Source organism: Miniopterus natalensis, chromosome 8 (assembly GCF_054644295.1).
Source record: "Miniopterus natalensis isolate mMinNat1 chromosome 8, mMinNat1.hap1, whole genome shotgun sequence".
NCBI classification, from domain to species: Eukaryota; Metazoa; Chordata; class Mammalia; order Chiroptera; family Miniopteridae; genus Miniopterus; species Miniopterus natalensis.
The window spans coordinates 68461669-68486171 of record NC_142088.1 but is presented as its reverse complement, the minus strand read 5'-3'; the positions used below and the strand labels follow the sequence as shown (position 1 = coordinate 68486171).

General features: G+C 34.8%; 1 protein-coding gene across 1 annotated transcript in view; it reads left to right on the top strand.

Annotated features, from left to right (window-relative positions):
• RAB3GAP1 (RAB3 GTPase activating protein catalytic subunit 1) overlaps positions 1-24503 on the top strand; it is an 87685-nt gene that overhangs the window by 41556 nt on the left and 21626 nt on the right. Inside the window, exons 6-16 of the mRNA XM_016206254.2 lie at positions 1479-1598; positions 2483-2648; positions 5395-5494; positions 9894-9975; positions 14469-14537; positions 16134-16207; positions 19451-19543; positions 19991-20160; positions 21980-22069; positions 22876-23048; positions 24268-24322. Of these exons, the coding sequence (XP_016061740.2) occupies positions 1479-1598; positions 2483-2648; positions 5395-5494; positions 9894-9975; positions 14469-14537; positions 16134-16207; positions 19451-19543; positions 19991-20160; positions 21980-22069; positions 22876-23048; positions 24268-24322 (1192 nt within the window). The remainder of the gene's footprint in view (positions 1-1478; positions 1599-2482; positions 2649-5394; positions 5495-9893; positions 9976-14468; positions 14538-16133; positions 16208-19450; positions 19544-19990; positions 20161-21979; positions 22070-22875; positions 23049-24267; positions 24323-24503) is intronic.

Genomic DNA, 24503 nt, shown 5'->3' with positions numbered 1-24503 from the left:
TTGTTGCAACAGTATAGTACTGGAAACAAAGTACTGATGAGTAGGGATAAGGTACAGAAAATATATATAGTATAATCTTATTTGAAGATAGAGTTGGCATGTGGACAAATAGAATATTTCTGGGAGAAGAACCAAGAAACTGTTGGCAGTGGTTTCACTCTAGTGCGGGGGCGGCAAGGGGAAATGTTCTCGTTTTCTTTCTTCCAAGGACATTAAAAAAAAGACTATTTTTAAAGGCCTTTAGAGCTTAAATTCACAGCTCTGGGCTCCTTCCATTGTTTGATGCTGCTTCTATATAACTAATTTTGATTTCAGAGGTAGGGTGGAGATGAGGTGAGAAGATGAAATATTTTTGTAAACAGATTATGGGTTGGACTTTTTAAAAAAGATTTTATTTACTGCTCTTTGGAGGATTTCTTGAGGAGAATGTTCATAAAAATAAGCATTCACGACTCTTTACATATCCAGAGTTAAAATAAATTAGGCAAATGAGTAATGCCTTTCATAAATCTTTATTTTTAAAAAATATTCAATTAAAACACATTGAAGTGTGAATAGGACAGGAATTTTCAATAGGGAAGATCACCAACTTGAACTTACATGTTTGTAAAGTTTGGCTACAAATTTGTGGTTTTTAAAGGACTTGACAACTAAAGGGGAAGTTTTCATTATTATAAGGTACCATAGCAAAATTATACCATTTTCTGATAATTTTGTGATGTAATCTAATGTGTTATTGAGTAAAAGAATACAAGAATTCCTTAATTATGATACTTAAGTTAACCATGTTCTCACTTTGAGATAGCACAAGTACATCATGGCTGATAGTTATTTTCCTGCCATTTAGGGAATGTTTCAAACCTTCTCTTTCCATACTGGTGGACTTAATGTTACCAGTTAATTAAAGCAAAATTTAATGTTATCAGTTAATTAAAGTGCTGGCTTTCATGTTTTATCTTTAAAATTAAACTTTTAAAGCAAAACTGTTATTGTTCTTTCCTTTGTGATTTCAGCAGATTGCTTCTGGTTTGTAAAGAATAGAAGGGAGCCCTGGCAGGTGTGGCTCAGTTGGTTGAGTGTCGGTCCATGCACTGAAGGGTTGCCAGTTCTGTTCCTGGTCAGGGCACATGCCAGGGTTTCGGGCTCGATCCCCAGTAGGGGGAGTGCAGGAGGCAGCCAATCAATGTTCTCTCTCATCAGTGTTTCTCCCTCTCCCTCTCTCTCTCAAATCAATAAAAACATTAAAAAAAAGAATAGAGGGAAAATAGTAGTTGAATGATGGAAGTGTTTCACTAAATGAAGGAAATTCAGATTGTAGGTTCAGTTGCCATTTAAAAATTAAAAAAAAAACAAAAAACCTGTACTTCAAACATAACTTGTTAAATTTCCTTTAGGGACATTTTTTCATGTTTTTCAAATGATGGATTTTTGTGTTCTGAAGTTTCCTCCTGTTTAATGGTTTCCTCCTTTTTTTTAAGGTATGGACTGCGAGAGTTCGTGGTACTCGCCCCTGCTGCAAACAATGATGCTGTTCTCAGTGAATCTAAGTGCAACCTTCTTCTGAGTTCTGTGTCTATTGCCCTGGGAAACACTGGCTGGTAGGGGGACATTTCAAAAAATAGACAATAAGTTAAAAATTATTTTTGATTATATTTTATGAAGGAAAGTGGTTAATAACTGTTAGGATTTTTATTATAATTGGGGTTATTATTATACTATTGGAATATTGTATATATAAGACTAACTCAACAAAAGCTTTAGGGAGAGCATTTGTAAAGGGAAACTTACTGAAATACTCAGTGAATATTTGAAATGAAGAGTACTATTTTTGTGCTTCCAAATGTGTTTAGCTTATTTAAATTTTGTTACAAAATCTAATTTTAAAATTTGATGACAGCATTGCCTTGTTAGACCTCAGCTGGGAACACACTCATCAGGTGACTCAAAATTTTTGGTGCTCAGCACATGTCTGTAAATGACAGTGAAAGTGCTGCAGATACTGATTTGGGGATTAGAAATAAATTTTGGCAAATAGGCTAACTTGCTCATAGGGAAATCTGTGAGTAATGAGGATCAACTGTATCTTCAAATGATAAAGTAAAAAATATTTCACCATGATTGTTGGTTTAATTTTTATTATTTAATACCTGTGAATCAAGTTTATGTATCATGACTTTGGAAAGGCTATTATTATATGACTGCTTTTATTGAAGAAAATTTTCATTTTACTTTTTTTTAACTTTCAACCATTTTAAAACAATTTTCTTACTACAAAGTGCTACTACATGATAGTTTCTTCACTTTACTAGTGTAAGGAGAAAAGAGATTAAGAGTGTCTTTATTATAAATATGTCTGTGGAGTGTTCCTTGTCTAATGCTTTTAAATATTTGAGATTCCTATAACAGTGGAAATTTTGAGATTTAGGAGATTTTCAATGTTTAATGAACTTACAGTCTATTCCTACTTAATTATGTCCTACAGCCAGGTGCCACTCTTTGTGCAAATTCATCACAAATGGAGAAGAATGTATGTGGGAGAATGTCAGGGTCCCGGTGTTCGAACTGATTTTGAGATGGTTCATCTTCGAAAAGTGCCAAATCAGTACACTCATTTATCAGGTCTGCTGGATATCTTCAAATCAAAGATTGTAAGTTGGCCTTCATGTTGTCAGTCTTTTCTGGGATCCAGATAAATGTAGCAGATTGGTAATTTGATTGAGTGCACAGAAATATTTCTCTGTAATAATTGATAATGAAATTTTACTTAGAAGAAAGATGTAATTAGCTACATAAATTTTAAATTCCTGTCTCTTGTGGGTTTGTTTTTTTTAAGATTTTTAAATTAATTTTTAGAGAGAAAAGGAAGGGAGAGGGAGAGAGAGAAACATCGATGTGAGAGTAAAACATCAATCGGCTGCCTCCTGCATGCCCCCTACCAGGGATCAACCCAGGTATGTGCCCTGACTGGAAATCGAACAGCTACCTTTTGGTGCACCCGGTATCTTCTGGTATAATACATTGAGTAGAATATATCATCACCTTTGTTGTAATCATGCCGAAAATGTTTAACATAAATCAAAACATAAGGAAACACCTGCATAATTCCAGAATGAGCCATATTTTGGAAACTAACTGGCCTAGACTCTTTAAAAATGTCAGTATCATTATACGCAAAACAAAGATTGGGAGCTGTTTAGATTAAAGGAGTCTAAAGTGACACAATAGCTAAATGGAATATGTGATCCTTGATTGGATCCTTGATCAAAACAAAATGACACAATTGGGGCAATTTTAACAATTACTATATATTAGAAAATGGCATTAATGTTAAACTTCTTGAGTGTGATGATTGTTTTATAATTGCATAGTTAAAGCTACTCAGTATGTGACTCTCCTGTACTATCTTTATAAAATTTACTCTTTAGCATCTACTTGAAGTGCCCCAGGGCACTCACCCTTCACTGGCAGTTTATTTCATTTTCACATAGATCTAAGTATTAGAAAAGACTTCCTTTTGGGGTGGGAGCAGTTCTGCCCTCTGGAGTCACATAAAATTTAAGTTTAAATCCTGCCATAATCCTAAATATACACATATATATATTTTAATCCTCACCTGAGGATATGTTTTATTGATTTTTAGAGAGAAGAAAGCAGGGGAGAGAGACCACAGAGAGAAAGAAACATTGATTGGTTGCCTCCTGTACGTCCTGTACTCACCCTGACTGGGAATAGAGCCTGCAACCTTTTGATGTATGGGACAATGCTCCAGCCAACTGAGCAACCTGGCCAGGGCTCCTCTAAATATTTGAAAAAACTCACACACTAGTCTTTTCTTTTTCTGTTTAGACATTCTTTTGTTTTTGTTTTTCAAATGTTCTTTATATTTCATGGTTTTATATTCAGATTGTTGATTAGGGTATTTGTCTCTTTTAGAACTGCATTTCTTCATGTTTTGAGAAATCTTTTTGCAGGCTCATTTTGAATATTTAACATTTTCAATTTCTCTCACATTTTTTTCTAGTGGTTTCATAGTTTGTCGTTGCTCCTTACCTGCAAAATATTTCAGAACCACATTTTAAAATGGTGTTTGGAACCTTTTGTACTGTAGTGATATATTTGGGGTATTGGAATTATTGGATTGCTTGCTCAGATCATGAGAGTGGGTTTTATTTTTTTTCCCTTGCACAATAATTCTCCCCAGTCCCATAGCTTCCAACAAAGCCTGTACCAAGCAGGAGTGCCCTGTCCCAGTGAGTCTTATAGTGCCCTCACTCTTGTGGGTGGAGCATTTTGGTCCAATATAGTACAATCTGCGATCCTAGGCTCAACTCAGCAGGCATGTGCCTTGAGCCCCATTTATCACTTTTCTGTACCTTTTCTAGGCCCTGCAAAGATATATATGTCATGTTTGATCTTAGCTATTTCTTTTTGGTTTTCTCTTTCTATACTTATCTACATTGCTATATGACTGGAGCAGAGGTTAGTGTCAAAGCAGCCTTATTATAGTTTCTAGACCATTTGTAGCTTATTATTGTGAACTCTTATTTGATATCTGGAACTGGTTAAAAAGATAATTATTTCTGACCAGCCAGAATCTTACCTTGCTTGTCTAGGATATAGCAGCCCCAAATGGAATTATCTTTTTTTGGCAATCACCTTATGTTGTGACTTTAGATTGAGTTTGTATTCAGTTAAAGCCACTAGTAACATTTATAGATGCTGCTGTTGAGCTAACTGTCTCTCATTCCTCCTGACCAACAGTATCTGCAACACCTGCAAACTGGTTAGATATTCAGAATACTATTGAATCTACATTTTCACAAGCTCCCTACATGATTCCTATGCACTTTTAAGTCCTATTCCACATTAATGTAGGATAAGTATTATTAAGGGAAGTGAGATCATAGGATATTTGGGTGACATTAATTTTTATGATTTTTAATGAACGTAAAGATAAATCTAAATCTTCTGTTAACTGATTCATTAATATAAACTATTTTACATTAGTGACCATTTGTCTTAGTCAGAATTTTGGTTCAATATTCAAGACTGGCTTTAATTTGAGTTTATTTTTATTTAAAAGAAAGAAATTATATAAATCATCTCCCAAACCTAGTCTTACTCTTTATAATAGTTTTACCTTTAAAAAATGAATCATAGGTTTTTCACATTTAATATGGCTGAAGAGAATAGTAAGAAATTATACTTGTATAATTAAAATTGTGTAAGATATTTTGAAAGAGTATTTTGCTTAATGGAATTTAGTATCTTGTTTCCAGGTAGTAGTTTAAACAGTTTTATTCTAATGTAATTTTGCTGTCTGGCATTGTTTCTTTAAAACAGTTTGGGTTTTTTTTAAAGCTACACCATACTGTCTTTGCATTTATTTCCTAGGGATGTCCTTTAACGCCATTGCCTCCAGTTAGTATTGCTATTCGATTTACCTATGTACTTCAGGATTGGCAGCAGTATTTTTGGCCTCAGCAACCTCCAGGTGAAATAATTTAAAACTATATTTAACTTACTGAATATAAAAAGAAAATAAATGTTCAGAAATTTAAATTACTTAACTGTTTTAGGTGTTTTAAATTTGAAATATTTGTAATCCACTCTAAATATAAGATTGCTGATTTCATTGCCTTATCATTTTTTTCTTTTAAAAAAGCTCACTAGGTTGTCTACACACAGTATTACTCGATATTTGACAACCTGTCTTTGAAAGCTAATATTGTTTATAAAGCATCCTCCTGCTGTGGAACATTGTGTGCTGTAAATTAGTATGTAGTGAATGATTAAAATGTCTGTTTTTAGAATATCATAAGAGGAGTTATCATAAGCTGAGGATGGACTGCAAAGGACTTTGAAGTTTAAGAGTGCTAAATCAGGAAACCAGAAAAGAAAAAAATGTTTAATTACACATACACTTATGATGGGAAAGCCTGTAGAATATTGTACTTTGACTTGCATTTGATAAAAATGTAATTAAAGTCAATTAACCTGCTTGGCCATTGATATACTGCTTCATTCAACAGTCATTAATTATTGGCTTATAGTAGGCCAGACTATGCTAGGGACACAAATATGTACAAAACATCACATAAGTTCTAGAAAAGCTCAACCTGATAGATATAGAGCCTAATTAAGCGAGGTTTTAGTTCCTGGGTGTTTCACATATAAGTGTAATTATATTCACGTACATCTAATAAGAAACTAAGTACAAACTTATAAATTATTACAAGGATTTTACTAGCCTGAAAGCATTTTTCAGTCTCCCTCCCTCAAAGAGAAATAAATTAGAATAAAATTAACTGTTTATTTTTATTCCAAGTAGTTATTTAAAGGATTGAAAATAATAAATTGGTAGTCTTGGGATGATGTCAAAATTAATGTAGTGTACCCTTAGCTCTTGGTAGTGATATATACTACTATTTTATTTTGTGTACCATTGAATAATTTGAAATTCTAATGTACATTAAAAGAACTGCATCTAAATTGCAATGAGAGGAAATAAAAGCCAAGCTGACATTTGTATTGAAGAAAGGCTCAAATGTTTGTTTTGGTAATTCTGATTCTCAGACAATACCCTCCAGACAATTTGTAGTCTGCTTCTAGTTAGAAGTTTAAATTCCTACCCCCCTTTTCCTTTTTCCAAAGGCTGCTCCACTATTAGTCAATTTTAAAGATTTCCCAAGAAGGTACATTGGTCTGTTGATCTAAGAAGAAGCCCAAGAGCCAGAATTTTAGCAGTGTAATTCTAATTGCCAGTAAGGCCTTTGTTAACATTCTATTGCCAATTGTTTTTTTTTAATGGAGATAAAAATATCAGCCTTCTTCCTTAGTGGATTGAAGGCCATACACATTTTTAATATTTTCTCCTAGAAAAGGTAAAAAAGGGATTAAACATGTAATATGGGCCAAACACTGTACTTGGCATTTTAGATAGTATTTCATAAAATTCTCATTTGCCTATGAGGACAGGTATTATTATCTTTCTTAGAGAACACAGGTAACTGGACTGAGGTCACATGGTCACCAAGTGATAAAGTTCTCATTCAAACACTAGTCAAACTCTAAATCCCATGATCCTTTCATTTCACAGTGTTATTTCTCAACTTTTAATTCAGTTAAAACTTTTGTAAAGGTATAGTCTAGTAATGATTTTTAATTTACAAAATGTGCATATAAATTTTGAAGCTCTTAAAAATTGGAATCTTGTAATAAATCTAGTCATTGTGATCTTTATTATTGTAAACATTCTTTTGTTGGAAAAACAATGAATTGACTTAAGAAAATTTACTGATTCAAGTAATTGAACCATATAGAATTACTAACTTTAATTTAGTTAGGGTATAGATAATTGTCAAACATGGTTTCAGCAAGTCTGGAGAGTGTTCATAACTCAACAGTAGACTTTAATTTTAGGAATTCCCAGTGTAGTATGAATAATTAAAAACAACCATCTGTATTATTTCCGATAGAAATAAATCTTTTTGATGTGTTTTAGAAGTGTTTATTATTTCTTCAAGAGGGATGGCATTAAGGGGAGTGATTTACCCTCTAAATTCTCTTATCTCAGAAAACCATTCATAATGGAAAGGAGATTCAGTGAACTCTATATATTTTCGTGTAGTATCAACTGAAATATAATTTTATTAATGATGACTAATTTGTTATTCAGAAACTATTGACAGCAAAACTGATGAATGTAGAGTGGTGCTTAAATTTGGATAATCTTTCTTTTAGATGATATTAATCACATTCTTAGGAAATGCAAAAAAACTTTACAGGAGTAATGTTCTCTTGAGTAATATTTGAGAAGGTTAAAATTAGAATGCATGACTTTAATTAAATACTGGATAAACAGGGATCAAATGTGTTTTTTTACTATAACTTTCTTGGAGGTAGGTATAGTAATACCAGACTGCTCTCTAACTTGCTATATGTGCTCTTTTTTATTCTCTTCTTTTTCAATAATTTTTATTCTTTTTTTTTTTTTTAATTTTATTTTTGTTTAAAATATTACAGATGTCCCTTTTTCTCCCCAATGACCCATTCCACCCCGTCCCTTCCCCCTCCTCATTCCCTCTCCCCACCATTGTCTGTGTCCTAGGGTTGTACATATATGCATATAAATTCTTTGGTGACTCTCTCCCCCTCCACCCACCCGCCCTCCTCCAACCCTCTGACATTCGTCAGTCTGATCTATGCTTCCATGTCCTTGAATCCATTCTGTTCATCAGTTTATTAAATTCTTTAGATTCCACATATAAGCGAGATCATGTGATACTTGTCTTTCGCTGCCTGGCTTATTTCACTTAGCGTAGTATTCTCCAGGTCCATCCATACTGTCTCAAAGGGTATGAGATTATTCTTCTTTACAGCTGCGTAGTGTTCCATGGTGTGAATGTCCCACAGCTTTTTTATCCACTCACCTACTGAATGGGCACTTGGGCTGTTTCCAGATCTTGGCTATTATAAACTGTGCTGCTATGAACATCAGGGTGCATATATTCTTTCTGATTAATGTTTCAGGATTCTTAGGATACATTCCTAGGAGTGGAATCACTGGGTCAAAAGGCAGCTCCATTTCTAATTTTTTGAGGAACCTCCATACTGTTTTCCATAGTGGCTGCCCCAGTCTGCATTCCCACCATCAGTGTACTAGGGTTCCCCTTTTTCCACACCCTTGCCAGCACATGTCGTTTGTTGAGTTGTTCATGGTGGCCATTCTGACAGGTGTGAAGTGATACCTCATTGTGGTTTTAATTTGCATCTCTCTGATGATTAGAGACATTGAGCATTTTCTTATGTGTCTCTTGGCCATCCGTATGTCCTCTTTGGAGAAGTGTCTATGCAAGTCCTTTGCCCATTTCTTAATTGGGTTGTTTGTCTTCCTCTTGCTGAGTACTATGAGTTCTTTGTACACTTTGGAAATTAGTCTCTTATCAGATACATCCTTGGCAAATATGTTTTCCCAGACCATGGGGTTCCTTTGTATTTTGAGGCTGTTTTCTTTTGCTGTGCAGAAGCTTTTTAGTTTGATGTAGTCCCATATGTTTATTTTTTCTTTTGTTATTCTTGCCCTAGGAGATGTATCAGTGAAAAGTCCACTACGTGGGATGTCTGTGACTTTACTGCCTATGTTTTCTTCCAGGGTTTTTATGGTTTCGTGACTTACATTTAAGTCTTTTATCCATTTTGAGTTTATTTTTGTGTATGGTGAAAGTTGGTGATCTAGTTTCATTCTTTTGCATGTATCTGTTCAATTTTCCCAGCACCACTTATTGAAGAGACTGTCTTTACTCCATTGGATACTCTTGCCACCTTTGTCAAATATTAACTGACCATAGTGGCATGGGTCTATTTCTGGGGTCTCTGTTCTGTTCCATTGATCTATATGCCTGTTGTACCAATACCAGGCCGTTTTGATTACAATGGCTTTGTAATACAGTTTGAAGTCTGGTAATGTGATCCCTCCCACTCTGTTCTTTTTTTCTCAAGATGGCTGCAGCTATTCGGGGTCTTTTTTGGTTCCATATAAATTTTCAAAATGTTTGTTCTAGGTCTGTGAAATATGCTGTTGGTATTTTAATAGGAATTGCATTGAATTTATAAATTGCTTTGGGTAGTATGGACATTTTAATGATATTAATTCTTCCAGTCCATGAGCATGGTATATTCTTCCACTTGTTTAAATCTTCCTCTTTTTCTTTTTTCAGTGTCATGTAGTTTTCTGAGTACAGGTCTTTTACATCCTTGGTTAAGTTTATTCCTAGGTAGCTATATGTGCTCTTGATGTACTTTTAAATCTATAATCTTCCAAAGGTCTAACCTATCTAATTCTTATGTCTCTGTTTTTTGCTCAGTAATGGAAAAATATTTCTTTTGTTTAGATATAGATGCCCTTGTAGGAGGAGAAGTTGGAGGTTTGGAGTTTGGCAAGTTACCATTTGGTGCCTGTGAAGATCCTATTAGGTGAGAATTTGAATCTATCAATTGAACTATGGGACTTCGCTTTAAAACTTATATTGATACTGATTTTACTGTGCTTTATAATAATGTAGCCTCCTGGAGTGAATATAGTACAGGATTCAGACCTATGACTAACAACCTGTCCATCTTTTTCTCTGTAACTTAAATAATAAGAGAGACTTTAAAATAATATATAAAATGTATATAATTTGTAAAAATGTATACAATACCATTTATTGATTATTCCTTATAGAAGTGACTCTTGGTCTGCTTTTTGTGAAACATTTGAAATATATATATATACTTTTAAACCTGACCCGAGGATATTTTTTTTCCATTGCTTTTCAGTGAGGGTGGGAGAGAGAGAGAGGTAGAGAGAGAGAAACATTGATGTAAGAGAAACACATCGATTAGTTGCCTCCTGAACATGCCCTGATCAGGGCCAGGGATGGAACCTGCAACTGAGGTATATACCCTTGGCTGGAATCGAACTCAGGAGCCTTCAGTCTGCAGGCCAATGCTCTAACCACCGGCTAGGGCAACATTGGAAGTATTGAAAACACAGACTGAATGTTACATGTAACACACTTTCATGTGTCTGTCACCCAAAATTAACAGTTGTTTATATTTTTCCTGACCACTTTTTCAAAATGTACAAATTAAAACTTAAGTTTAAGTCTTAGGCATAAGGGTGACCTCTTGGGTGACCTACCTGCCTTTCTAGAAGAGCTGCTGAACTTTAAGAAAAAGTTGTTTTACAAGAAAATGTGGGGCTTGGAAAGTTTAATCACCAATAGCAAAATATTTGGAAAATATAAACAGAGATGATTTAGAAACCATTTTATTTGTTATGTTAAACTATTTGGTTAATTAAAAAATATATACAAATGCGTACATACATTCTTAATACTCTTACATAGAGGTAGAAATAATAATACTTTTAACTTAAAATTACTCAAGAGAAGATAAAGTGAGTATCCTTTGTGATTGTATTTATTTTTGTATTATGTGAACTGGGCACAGTGCTAAATGAGGAAGGTACAGAAGTAAGTAAAACAGTGGCTGCCTTCTTGGCATTTACAGCGTAGTCTAGTTGAAGGAAAGAGACTGGAAATAATCACCTAAATAAACGTACAAGTTGAGGGATAATTTGAAGGAAAAGTACAGAATGTAATGACAATAAAATGAGGAGCTAGTTTAGATTGGGACACAATCAAGAAAGTGTTCTCAAAGGAAGTGATACTTAACTTTAGTCTCAATAAGGAGAGGACTTATCCTGGCAAAGGTTAGAGAATGACCATTCCAGGTGAAAGGAAGAGCCTGTGCAAAGGGCCTTGATGCAGGCAGGAGTTTGGCTGGTTTATTGGAGGAAGTACAAGGCGGCTAGCATGGCTATAAGATAGCGAACAAGAGGGAAGTGGTATATGGCAACTTACAGATAGATTTATCACCCTCCAGCTGGTTCTTTCATTTGAATTTTGCTTAGGAAAAATTTAGGGGGAAAGAATAAAATGATGTGGTAGTAGAAATTTGAAGTAGTTAGTTATTAAATATTTCTTCCTAATTTTGTATGTGATGAGGAGTCAGCAGAGAAACAAATGATTGAAGAAGAATGTAAAAATAAATTGGGGGTAAGTAAGAGGGTACATATCATACGGTAGACCAATTAAATCAGATGGTGATTAGCAGATGTGAGCATTATGCTTTTGGAAAGGAATCTTTGGCAGTGGAAGAGGAAATGAAAAGGCTTTTTTTAGTGTTCTCTCTCCTTGTCAAAGAAATTGTTCTATAGTTAGAGGGAGAGGAGAAGACATAGTCATAGAGGCTGAGGAACTGAATCTGAGGTTAATACCTAAAATTATTAAGGAGCTTATAGTTTTAAACTCTAATCATCTATAATATCACATACTGTTTATGGCCATTTTTTTACTTTAAAAATTAGTTTTATTATGAAAGTAATAATTCATGTTCAGCAGAGAAAATTTAGAAAACATTTTTACAAAAGCAAAAATTGTATGTTTACTAATCAGGTTTTTAGTTGCAGACTGTAGTAGTAAACTCTGACTATTTCATGTAAAAATCAGTTTATTGGAAAGACATTTGGTAACTCAGAGGTTTAATTGGGACCATTATAGGACTGGGCTTGGAAAATAGGCTTGAGCCAAGGGTGGCTAGTTGGTCAGTTCATAACTGAGATTACACTGCATTGTTGTGGAGAGCTGGCCCTGCTTTCACAGTGAATTCTAAAGTGTACTTGTGGGTTCAAAGGCTCAGTCTGGAGTTGCCAATTAGTTGAGCACCACCAAAGATGAGAGAAATAATGTAATTGGCTCTGTTGGCTTCTGTAGTTTCCAAACATAAGAAGTGAATTGAGCCAGGCCTGCGTGGCTCAGCGGTTGAGCATCGACCTATGATCCAGGAGATCACAGTTCGATTCCCATGCCGGGGTTGCGGGCTCGATCCCCAGCAGGGGGCGTGCAGGAGGCAGCCAATCAATGACTCTCTCATCATTGATGTTTCTGTCTCTCCCTCTCCCTTCCTCTCTCTCTGAAATCAATAAAAATATATTTTAAAAAAGAAGTGAATTTAGAATCTAGACAGGAAAAAAATTCACTAAATTCATAATCCCACCACTCTTAGGTGATCACTGATTAAAGCTTAATATATATGCTTCTAGCCATTCTTTCCTGTGCGTGAATTTGATATGTATATATGCATGTGCAACAAGGGTCTACAAGACCACCCTCAGGTCAGTGATTTGCTAGGAGATCGCACAGAACTCAGCAGTTGTGCTTGTGGCTATGATTTATTACAGCAAAATAATACAATGCAGAAATCAAAGGAAAAAGGCTCATAAGGGTGAGGTCCAGAGCAGACTAGGCACAAGCTTCCTCTCCCAATGTAGCCACACAGCACACACTTAATTCTCCCAGCAGTCTACCAGGCTGTCTGCCAGGGAAGCTCATTAGAGGCTCAATGCTTGGAGTTTTGTTTGTTTTAATCCTCACTCAAGGATATGGGTTTTTGTTTGTTTGTTTGTTTAATTGACTTTAGAGAAGAGGAAGGGAAAGAAAGAGAGAGAAACATCCATTGGTTGCCTTCCATACATGCCCCAACTGGGCATTGAACCTGCAATCTAGGTCTGTGCCCTGACCAAAAATCGAACTTGCAACCTTTTGGTGTACGGAACTATGCACCAACCAACTGAGCCACCTGGCCAGGGCGATCTTGGGGTTTTTATCTGGGGCTGGTCATGTAGGCACCCTCTGCCTAAAATGTATCAAAAAGAAAGCAGATATTCATCCTAAACCATATTGTTTATACAAGTAGGGTAGGCACAGTGAACCACCCTAATCAGGGAATGGTACGAACCCTTCTGAAATCCAGATTCCCAGATGCCAAACCAAGGGCCAGCCTTGCAAATAGTCCTTTCTAAATATCAGGCCTGCTTATTAACTCAGTTTTTGCACAATATGTTTGTATATTTTATAAGTGTATATCATCCTCTGTGTTTTAGGGGGCTCGCTTTTTTTATTTTATAATTTTATGTGAACACTTTTTGAAACTTAATAAGAGGTCAGCAAACTATGACCTGTGGACCAAATCTGGCCAGTAGCCTGTTTTTGTATAGCCAATGAGCTAAGAATGGTTTTTACATTTTAAAGGGTTTTAAGAGAAGAAATAACCAAGAATGTAACTGAGACTACGTGGCTCACAAAACCTAAAATATTTACTCTCTGGTCCTTTGCAGAAAAACTTTGCCAACCCTCACTTATACCATTTTTCCCCCCAAAATTGACATGTAATTCACACACCATGAAATTCACCATTTAAAAGTGTACAGTTCAGTGGTTTTTAGTATTTACAGAGTTGAACAACCATCATCATTATCTAATTCCAGAAAACTTTTATCACCCCAGAAAGAAACACTTCACATCTTAGCTGTCATCCCTCCCAATCTCCCCAGGCTCTCCAGCTGTAGGAAAGCACTACTCTGCTGTTTCTATGGATTTGCCTATTCATGACATTTCATATAAATTGCCATATACAATCTGTTCTCTTTTGTGCCTGGCTTCTTTCACTTAGCATGTAGTTCACCTATATTATAGCATGAATCAATACTTCATTGTTTTTCATGGCTGTATAATATGCCGTTGTGTGGATATACCACATTTTATTTATCCATTCATCAGCTGATACACTTTTGGGTTTACACTTTTTGGCTATTATGTTTATCATGTTTTTTAATGTCTGCAAAGACATTTACTTCATATGGATTACTACCATTTGCTAAACTAGTTTCCATTTTTATTGTATTATAATACCACTTTTAACGTACTTGTATGTATATCTCTGGTTATTAGGATACATTTCTAGAAGTAGGATTGCTGAGTTAGAGTATCAACACACACACACACACACACACACACACACAAACATACACACACAAACAGTATTAAGCTCTTGGATATATTTTGTGTTTTGTTTCTTTTTAGTGAACTCCACTTAGCAACTACATGGCCTCACCTGACTGAAGGTATCATTGTGGATAATGATGTTTATTCGTAAGTATGTTAAGAGTAGTACATTGAGACTCAAATATTTCAGTAGAATAAATTAACTGTCAAGTGTTTAGCAACTTTTCTTTTTATTTATATCAGTTTCTGATGAGGTTGATTTTTCTATTTTTAAAGATCACCTTTTAACTGATTAATATGTAACTGATTAATATGTATAGATGTGTTTTTAAGCTGCTGACTTTGAGGATGTGATCCTTAGTTCAGAGATAATGAACAATCTGAATCTTACTTGGTTTTAGCAAAGATATCTCTGAGTTTGGGATTTAGTGCATAATTCTGTTGAACTTTTCTTAGCTGGTTAGAAGCATTTCATGCAGTGCTTTGAAGAGATGATCATCATCAGAATGTGTAGAAATAATATTTGCTCTTTAAATGTCATAAGTAACATCCATATCATATACTCCTTTGCAATGGAAACAATTTAAAAATTACAGCAAGTATGATCTAGGAAGGATGTGGAGAAAGAGGAACGCAATTTTAGTACTCTTTCATTCCTGATGCAGAACAGTGAGAAATAGGACACATTTTTTTCATAATTAAATGTATTATATTTGCTGCTGGTAAAGGTAACATGAGCTTTTTTTAATCGGGTAATTACGATGGGTATAAAGAAGAAAGTAAAGACTACTTACAATCCCATTACTTAAAAAAGAGCAAGTTAACATTTGTATCTTTTTTCTTATAATTGAGTTATAATTGACATATAACATCATATTAGTTTCAGGTGTATAACAATGATTTGATATTTGAATGAGGTATATCTTTTTAAAATTTAAATTTATATATTAATTTGCTTTACTCATTTAGTATATTATTTTACATCTTTTATGCCTATAAATGTAGATTCATGCTGTCATTTTAAAAATTGCTGCAGCCTAGCCGGGCATGGCTCAGCGGTTGAGCATCGACCTAGGATCCAGGCGATCGGGGTTCGATTCCCGGTCAGGGCACATGGCTGGGTTGCGGGCTCGATCCCCAGTCGGGGGCGTGCAGGAGGCAGCCGATCAATGACTCTCTCATCATTGATGTTTCTATCTCTCTCTCTCTTCCTCTCCCTTCCTCTCTCTGAAATCAATAAAGATATATTTAAAAAAATAAATAAAACAAAAATTGCTGCATAGTTTTTCATTAAGTGGATGCATGATAGTCTATGTAATTGTGAAAATAGGCCCTTTGTGATCTTTGGCAAACTTTTGTAGTTTTTTAAATTAATAGTGTATAAAAAAAGATTAATGATTGGCATACTTGCTTATTTCTTGTTCCTTTTTTATAATTCCTAAAATAAAATTCTCTCATTAGATTACCAATGTACATTGCCCATTCAGAATCATTTTTATATGTTTTTTTAATTGTTTTTGTCTTTTCCTGTTGTTCTTTTTTGTCCAAGCACTTTCATTTCTTAAGATATATTTTTTTAATGCATCCAAATGCCTAATGCATCAGAATAATAGTAAGTTTAAGGGAGGCAAATGGATAGCTTGTCCTTCTATATAATGTTTTTATTAGACTGTATTTTGATAAATCTGTGAGCATTATAGGCTATCATACTTAGGATCTTATATTTATTGTTTTACATTTTAGTGATTTGGATCCTCTTCAGGCTCCCCATTGGTCCGTTAGAGTTCGAAAAGCTGATAATCCTCAGTGTTTGCTGGGTAAGATATATTGTCTTCCTTTCCTAAAATACCACCAGTCTGCGCATCTTCCAGATGAGGGACACTGAATTCATTCTTTATACTTTATTTTATCCATCAAAAAAGAATGTTTGCCCGGCTGGGCGTGGCTCAGCGGTTGAGGGTCAACCTAGGATCCAGGTGATCAGGATTGGATTCCCGGTCAGGGCACATGCCCAGGTTGCGGGCTTGATCCTCAGTTGGGGGCATGCAGGAGGCAGCCGATCAATGGCTTTCTCATCGTTGATGTTTCTATCTCTCTCTCTCCCTCTCCTTTCCTCTCTCTGAAACCAATAAAGATATATTAAAAAAAAGAAAAAAAAGAATGTTTTTATTTTAATTTTTTTACATTTGTGACCTCCTCAGTTAACTACGTTTAAAAAAATATCTTTGTGCCCTGGCCATTGTGGCTCAGTTGGGGCGTTGTCTCATACACAAAAGGTGATGGGTTCGATCCCCAGTCAGGGTGCGTTTCAGGGGCAGGAAACCCATTGATGTTTCTCTCCCACATCAATGTTTTTCTCTCTCTCTCTAAAAATCAATTTTAAAAAGTCTTTGCTAACAGCAGTGAATTCTTCTAGTTACTCTTGAATTGCATTAGCAGAATTTCATTTTTTTCTTTGTTTTAACGAGTCACACCTCAGAATTCTCTGATATTTTCTCATGATCTGAGTTTTATTCTTAAAATGCTTGTATGTAACTTCCCTTTTTTCTTCCTGTGGCATAGTCTACATCTTCCATTCCAGTTACTGGAGCCCTTTTTGCCTTTTGCTGTCCTCTGGACCTGTGGTATATGATGGGAAGAACACTGATTTTTAAGATCAATTAGAGTCCTTTTGAAGAGTTGTACTACATATGCCAACCTGTTTTCTGTTAGAGAAAAAGAGGTGTCAATAATCTTGTACACCTCATAGGGTTATTTGAAGAATCAAGTGAATTTATATAAGTAGAAATACGTTGAAAAATATCCATTGCTGTTTAGATAGTATTATTGTATCCCATGTCTGGAATTACGTTTCCCTTCTCATTTTTGTAGATATATCTCTTTCATGAAGTCTTCTGAACCCATCTCCTCAATGTGCCTTTCCATCTTTTTCTCTCTTATAGTTAGTACACATGAAAAGATTTTCCGTTTCTGTGTTCATCCTTGCCACCTTCATTCCATATAACCTGATATATTGCCACTCATCTGAATTGAGTTACTAAATATTGATGACAGTAATGACACATTTCTCTAAAGCATTATTTTCTTGGGCTCTATCATTCATCACATGCTACTCATCAAATGCTGGTTGAGACTTGCCATTTGTGCTAACTGTAATAGTGAGTATAGAGATACATAACATGAAATTCCTGCCATCGGTGAATTTGTCTTGGAGTGTCAGGGAGATAGATATCAAGAACTTGAGAGATGGGTAGACCTTGTTTCAAATCCTAGATCTTCCAGTTTGAGCAAGTTTTGTGATTTCTTCAAGTCTTAGTAGAATAGAGATAATAATAGTACATACTTGATAGAATTGTGAAGAGGCTCAAATGAAATTTATGTGTGTATGTATCACATTTAACACAGTGCCTATCATAGTAGATGCTCAATAAATAGTTTCTCTTGCTTAATCATTGATTTATTAAATTATTAAATTTACTTACTAAATTGTGTTGTAGTTATTATTTTTTATCCACTGACTTCTGTGATGATTACAGAGGACATTAGAATTAAAAGTATTTTCATAATTGTTCCATGATCTCTCTCTACCTCTTTGACTTTATGTGTTTACGTGACTAGGTTATAGGATTTTCCTACTTTTCTGAAGAAGTCCAGAAAGTGTTCTAGGTTTATCAGATCTGATTAGTGAATTCTCAAACTTAGATGTACTCGGCATATTGTATTGTCATAATTTTGGACTGACGGTTCTTTTTAAGCTGTAATTTCTTTGAGCAGACATCTCATTGCAGCTCTTTAGAAGACATCAAACCTTTTCTCCCTTTCTTATAATAATACCACAGAGTGTACCATTAAAATGCAGCTAAAGCTGAAATAACTTCATCCTGTGTTATTTCTTTTTTTAAAAAATAATATTTTATTAAATTTATTGGGGTGACAGTGGTTAACATGAGCATACAGGTTTCAGGTGTGGGTTTCTATGTTACAGGATCTGTATATTGCTCTGTGTGCCCACCCCCCAAAATCATATCTTCTCCCATCACCATATATTAAGACCCCCTTCATCCCCTACCCCCCACCCCCTTCCCTGGGGCAACCACCACACTGCTGTTTGTGTCCACAAGTTTCAGTTTTATGTCCCACATATGAGTGAGATCATATGGTTCTTAGCTTTTTCTGACAGACTTATTTCACTTAGCATAATATTCTCAAGGCCCATCCATTTTGTTGCAAATGGCAGCATTTCCTCCTTTCTCATGGCTGAGTAGTGTTCCATCGTGTACATGTCCCAGGCCTTCTTTATCCAGTCCCCTATCACAGACACTTTGGTTGTTTCCATGTCTTGGCCACCATGAATAATGCTGCATTGAACATAGGGGTACTTATGTCTTTGTGAATACAAGTTCTTGAGTTTTTCAGATATATACCCAGGAGAAGGATTTCTGGATCATATGGTAGCTCTATTCTTAATTTTTTGAGGAATCGCCAAACTGCTTTCTATAGTGGCTGTGCCAGTCGACATTCCCACCAGCAGCAAATGAGGGTTCCCGTTTCCCCACAACCTCTCCAACACTTGTTATTGCTTGTCTTCTTGATAGTAGCCTGTGTGATTTCTTAATCCTCTAGAAACATATCTTTAGAATTTCTTTTTAATTTTTTTAATGGATTCAGAATTCCAGTAGGGTGGCAGTTAGGGATGAAAGACCACTATATACCATAGAATAATATTCTTGTTGCTTATAGAGCTTAATGAGAATAGATACTCTTTGTCTTATTCAGGCACAGAGCAAGGACATAATATTATTAGGTACAGTTACTTTCCTTTCATTCTAGAAGGAATTCTAAGGAAAAATTTTACTATCCTGGGACATGGAGAAAAAGGAAGAGCCAGGCTTCCTTTGAAATAGGATTAATATTTGTCTTGAGTTGGAAATACTGAATGTTTTTTGTTTGTTGTTGTTTTTTGCCATATCTTAGTTAATAGCTTTGTGAAAAGACGTGTACTTTATAGGACTGATTTCTTTCAATTAAGTGTCCAAAATTAGTAACTTTTTTCTCTGTAGGTGATTTTGTCACTGAATTTTTTAAAGTTTGCCGTCGGAAGGAATCAACTGATGAGATTCTTGGACGATCCCCATTTGAGGAAGAAGGGAAAGGTGACCTACTTTTTCTTTTTTAAGTTATTTTCAAATGTGAAACCCCTTTTCTTTGTCATGTTTCTAGCAACTATTTTCTTATTTAAATCAAGTTGGAGAAGCAAGTATTGATGGACTAGATAGCTACCAGTTCTTTCCAGGCTATACTGTATACCGTTAGCTTAAAGCATTTAATAAGCTCTTTTCACCAAAAATGTAAGATATTTTGAAAAGCAGAGTTTTAGAAGTTTATTTTTTAAGTCCCCTGGGGAGAAATAACTTGTATTACATGTTTGGCAATCATACATGCATATGAAGCTGAACATATGTATTAAAATGTTATAATTCTGAGACCATGTGACACTAGTGAAAGGAGTGATGAAAATATTCTATACAGTCTTCAGTTTACTTATCTCTTTAATATGCTAAGGTCAGTGATATAACTTGTATTCATTTCTGTTCTTATAGAAATTGCTGATATAACTCATGCTTTGTCAAAGTTGACAGAGCCAACGCCGGTTCCAATTCATAAATTATCCGTTTCAAATATGGTACATACTGCAAAGAAGAAAATACAAAAGCACAGAGGTGTAGAAGAGGCACCACTGAATAATGATGTCCTCAATACTATTCTCTTGGTAAGTAATAGTGTCTTTATATGTCTGTATGCAAACACATTTCTTCATTGTATCTTCAGTCCTTTCTGTGTGGCAGGCACTAGATTGGGAATATAAACTGAGTAAAACAAAGTCTCCACATTCAGAGAGTTCTCGCTAGTGTGAGGAAAAGGAAAGTAAATAGTAGTTACAATACCATGTTGCATGTGAGAAGTCTGGCGGAGGGGCTGTGAGAACACAGCCGAGGGTGTGCCTGTCTCTGGGCAGTGGCCAGGGAAGGCTTCATAAAGAGGGACACTTGAGCTCCATCTTGAAGAGAAGAAGGCTTTAGAAGCAGAGGAACAGCAGAGGTCTAAAAGAGTGCGTTGAATTGTTTGGGGTAGTGTATGGTACTTCAGGGAGTGGCCAGGGACGATGCTGAAGAGGTAGCAGGTAACCTGCCATTCTGAAGCACTGGGCTTTATCATGCAGTTTCATACAATTTTAAGCAGGTTAACATGATCAGAATTGTATTTTTCAAAAATTTCTTTCACAGCAAAGAAATTTTATAGTGAGTACTAAAAGAAGCTAGGCTATCTCCTACATATAATATGGTAGAACAGGCCTAGCCTGGGAGCCTGACTTACTGTGTGAATTTGAACAAGCCATTTAACTTCAGTTTCCTCATCTGTAAATGAGGCTGATAAAACCTTGTGAAGTTGTTGTGAGGACTAAAGGACCTTCTGTTACACTGCCCGGCATAAAATAGGCCTTTGATAAGTGATAGATATTCTTACTATAATTGTAGTTATAATCATATTTCTGGCAATTTGTGCATTAATTAAGACAGTCTTGGGGAAAACCTTCAAGACTAGTGCAGTGAAAAGCAGTCTGGTCTTGGATACTTGGTGTTGATTTTATCCTGGTCATTACCCTGAACAATACTCTTAACCAGATTTTCAGCTTTTGTGTCTGTAAGACATAGGCAGTGATGCTTAGCTCAGACAGTGATATCAGACTAGGATATTGTTTATAAATGTGCCTAGTAGTGGGGTTGACACACAGTAGTTCTTCTGTTTCTAAAAATCTATTATGTTCTGTAATATGTGTCAAAGTATGCATAGTAAAAGGAATTATAAGTCAGCAGTACCACAAAGCACTGAAAAGAAAAAAGACTGAAAATAAATTTCTGTAGAGAAGGCCCCTTCCTAAGAATATATCCTTGGAAGTATTATTCCAGTTATATAGCTCAGTTGTCATATGCACTGAATTTTTCTTTTTTAACCACTCCCGCACACATACACATAAACAGAGACCATGTAGAAAAGATCCACTGGTCGTTACAGGTTTAGACTGCTTCCTACTTTCTAGGGGTGTCTCATAAAATGAAGTTATGTGTCTTAAATATCATACTTCTGTTATTTCGTATATGAAAACCTGTGGGTAATATAACTCTACTGTCTCATGAGTATATGGGTGTTTTAAATTTTTCTTTTATAGGTTTGTCAATTTTATAATATTAACACTTTTTAAAAACTTTAATGTCCTTGGATGAGCCTGCATTCATGGTAAAGAAATTTTGGTTTTTCATTCTCTTTAGTTCACAGAACCAGCTGGTTACTATTAAGAAAAACCTCTGGTTTTTAAAATTTCACTTGTCACTAAAACTCTGTATTTAAAAAATATATATATATTAGAAAAAGCTTGAGAAAATGTAGAACCAGCTGGCCAATACAATAAGAAGATTTTCATTGTTTTAACAGCAAAATCATTAAAAAGTCAAATAGTGCCTGTATGAGTAACAAAAATCAACAAATTAGGAAATTTGGTTGACAATGTGGTTAATTTCTTTCTCCCTAAGTTTTTATTCCCTGATGCTGCGTCTGAGAAATCATTAGATGGATCTTCTTCCACAGACAACGATAATCCTCCATCAGAGAGTGAAGAATATGTAAGTTGATTAAGTTGATTTGGAATTCAGTGATTAAAATTTCTAAGGCTTTGCTATATTTCTAGTTTATAGCATAAGGATCTTTTTATTTTAAAAATCACCTTAGGAAAACTTGAGTGGAGGTCATGGCCTCCACTCAGAAAATGACCTGCTATAGAGCATTGACATGTTTTGAGTAGCAAGAACTTTTCTAGTAACACTGGAAAAAAAAATAACAAATATACTGTGCGTGATTATGGGATTTCCCTCATTTTAGACTTATCGTAAATCATTTGTTTTGCAACAGATTTGTTCCTGTATTTCAAACTAGGAAGTGAATGAAAAACTCTTTAAAGAAGTAAAATATGTTAAATTTTCATGTTTTTCTTATCCAGGTCTTTGGTAAATTGTGAAATGAGAGTTTGAATGACAGATATAGAGAGATATCAATCTTTTAAAGCAGTTACTGTTATATTTTAATCTGTACAGTTCTGAGTTTATGTTTTTGGTTTTGACTATTTTTAATTAAAAGGTTTTTAAAGTAACACATGAAATATGGAATACATCTTGGAGATTCCACAGAAAAAAATGAAACTTGTAACTTCAGCCTCTCCAAACTAGAGCTTCACTTTTTTGATCCTTGTAGAAATCTTGAAAACATGGAACTGCCTAAGAACAATTTAGGCAGTAATGTATTAGATATTGATAAAAGCTAGCTTTGGTAGGATAGATTAATTTTAGTATTAAAATCTCTGCCCACACAGTTTTTGATTATGTACATAAATATGTTAACAAGTTTTACTTTATTTCTATTCTGTTAAATTTAGAATCTCTACAATCAGTTCAAATCTGCACCATCTGACAGTTTAACATACAAATTGGCTTTGTGTCTTTGTATGATCAATTTCTACCATGGAGGATTGAAAGGAGTGGCACACCTCTGGCAGGAATTTGTTCTTGAAATGCGTTTCAGATGGGAAAACAACTTTGTGATTCCAGGGTAATAATTTCAATATTCAGTTGTGTGGTTAGGATTTTTGTTTGTTGGCAGAATTTGACGTTTGAACCATTAATTCTCGTCTAGGAAATCTGCCCTAAGAAAATGGTAAGAAACTTTGGACATGATTTATGTTCAGAGGTGTTCACTGCAGCAAATTTATAATAGGGAGGGGGAAAAAGGCGAAACAGCTTAAGCAGCAAACATAAAAGAGTGGTTAAATAAATTATGATATATCTCTACAATGGAAAGTTATAGATCCATTACAAGTTCCCCCCCCCAAGAATCTCTAATAACACTGAAAATGATCCTCATTTTTGTAGTAGAGTATCATATTGCATATACCGAGCACTTTCAACTATGCTAATATATAATATTAATACAGCCAAATAAATGGAAAGAAATATAGCCAAATATCAACAGTAGTTTTCCCAGGTCTGAAGTTAATTTTTATTTTGTTCTTTATACATTTGTGTATTTTCTAAATTTTATGTAGTGAACATATATTTTTAGAGTTGGAGGGAAAGCATCTCTGTGAGTTCATAAGTTCAGATATTAAACATTACTTTTTGTGTGTGTGTAGTTTATATTGACATTTCACTTAATCACGTAGGAGAGTTTAGTTAGCGTAAATGTCGATACTGCGTAGGTTACTGCTCATCTACCCTTGCTAAGGGAGGAGACTCATGATATGAGTAATATAAAATGATGACTAATCCAAAAATGCTTACTCATGTCATTGCTAGTCTCCACTTAGCTGAATTCTCCCTTTGCTGATTACTGAGAACTTAGTGGTTTAGAATTAGAGGCAGTCCAGGCAAAAGAGAGATTAATGGTTTTTATATTGAGAATCTACTATAATAATTGAGAACTAAAATAGTAGTCAAATCTACTTTGTAAGGTGTGAAATACTGTATGCTAGCTACTTCCTGGGGTGGATTTAGAGACTTTCTAAGTTTCTGATAGCTTGGGAGCTATCACTACTTTACTCTTAAGCTTTGAAATATCTATTATACTTGCTGTTGTTGATTTGTGGGCTAGCAGAATAAAATAAATTCTGATCTTTTAATCTCATTTGCTCCATCTCAGTTAGCTTACATATATAACTCTAGTTTTGATTTCTTATCAGTATAGCAAAAATTTGTGGTAGTATAAAAACTATGCATATCTGAAGCAATTTTACTAAAACTAATCTTCATTTTCCCACTGCTTTATTTGATAGATTAGCAAGTGGACCCCCAGATCTGAGATGTTGTTTACTACATCAAAAACTACAGGTAAAGATTTTCCAATGACAGTATATAAATGTGATCTTGAGTCAGTTGGAGCTTAATTCTAGTGCTAAATTTAAGTATGAATTATAGGCTATTCTATTTGTGCTGCTGCAGGTTACTTGAAATCACTGTCATTCACAACAATGTCTAGGAAAAGGAAGGAGAATGAAAATTAAATATTCAA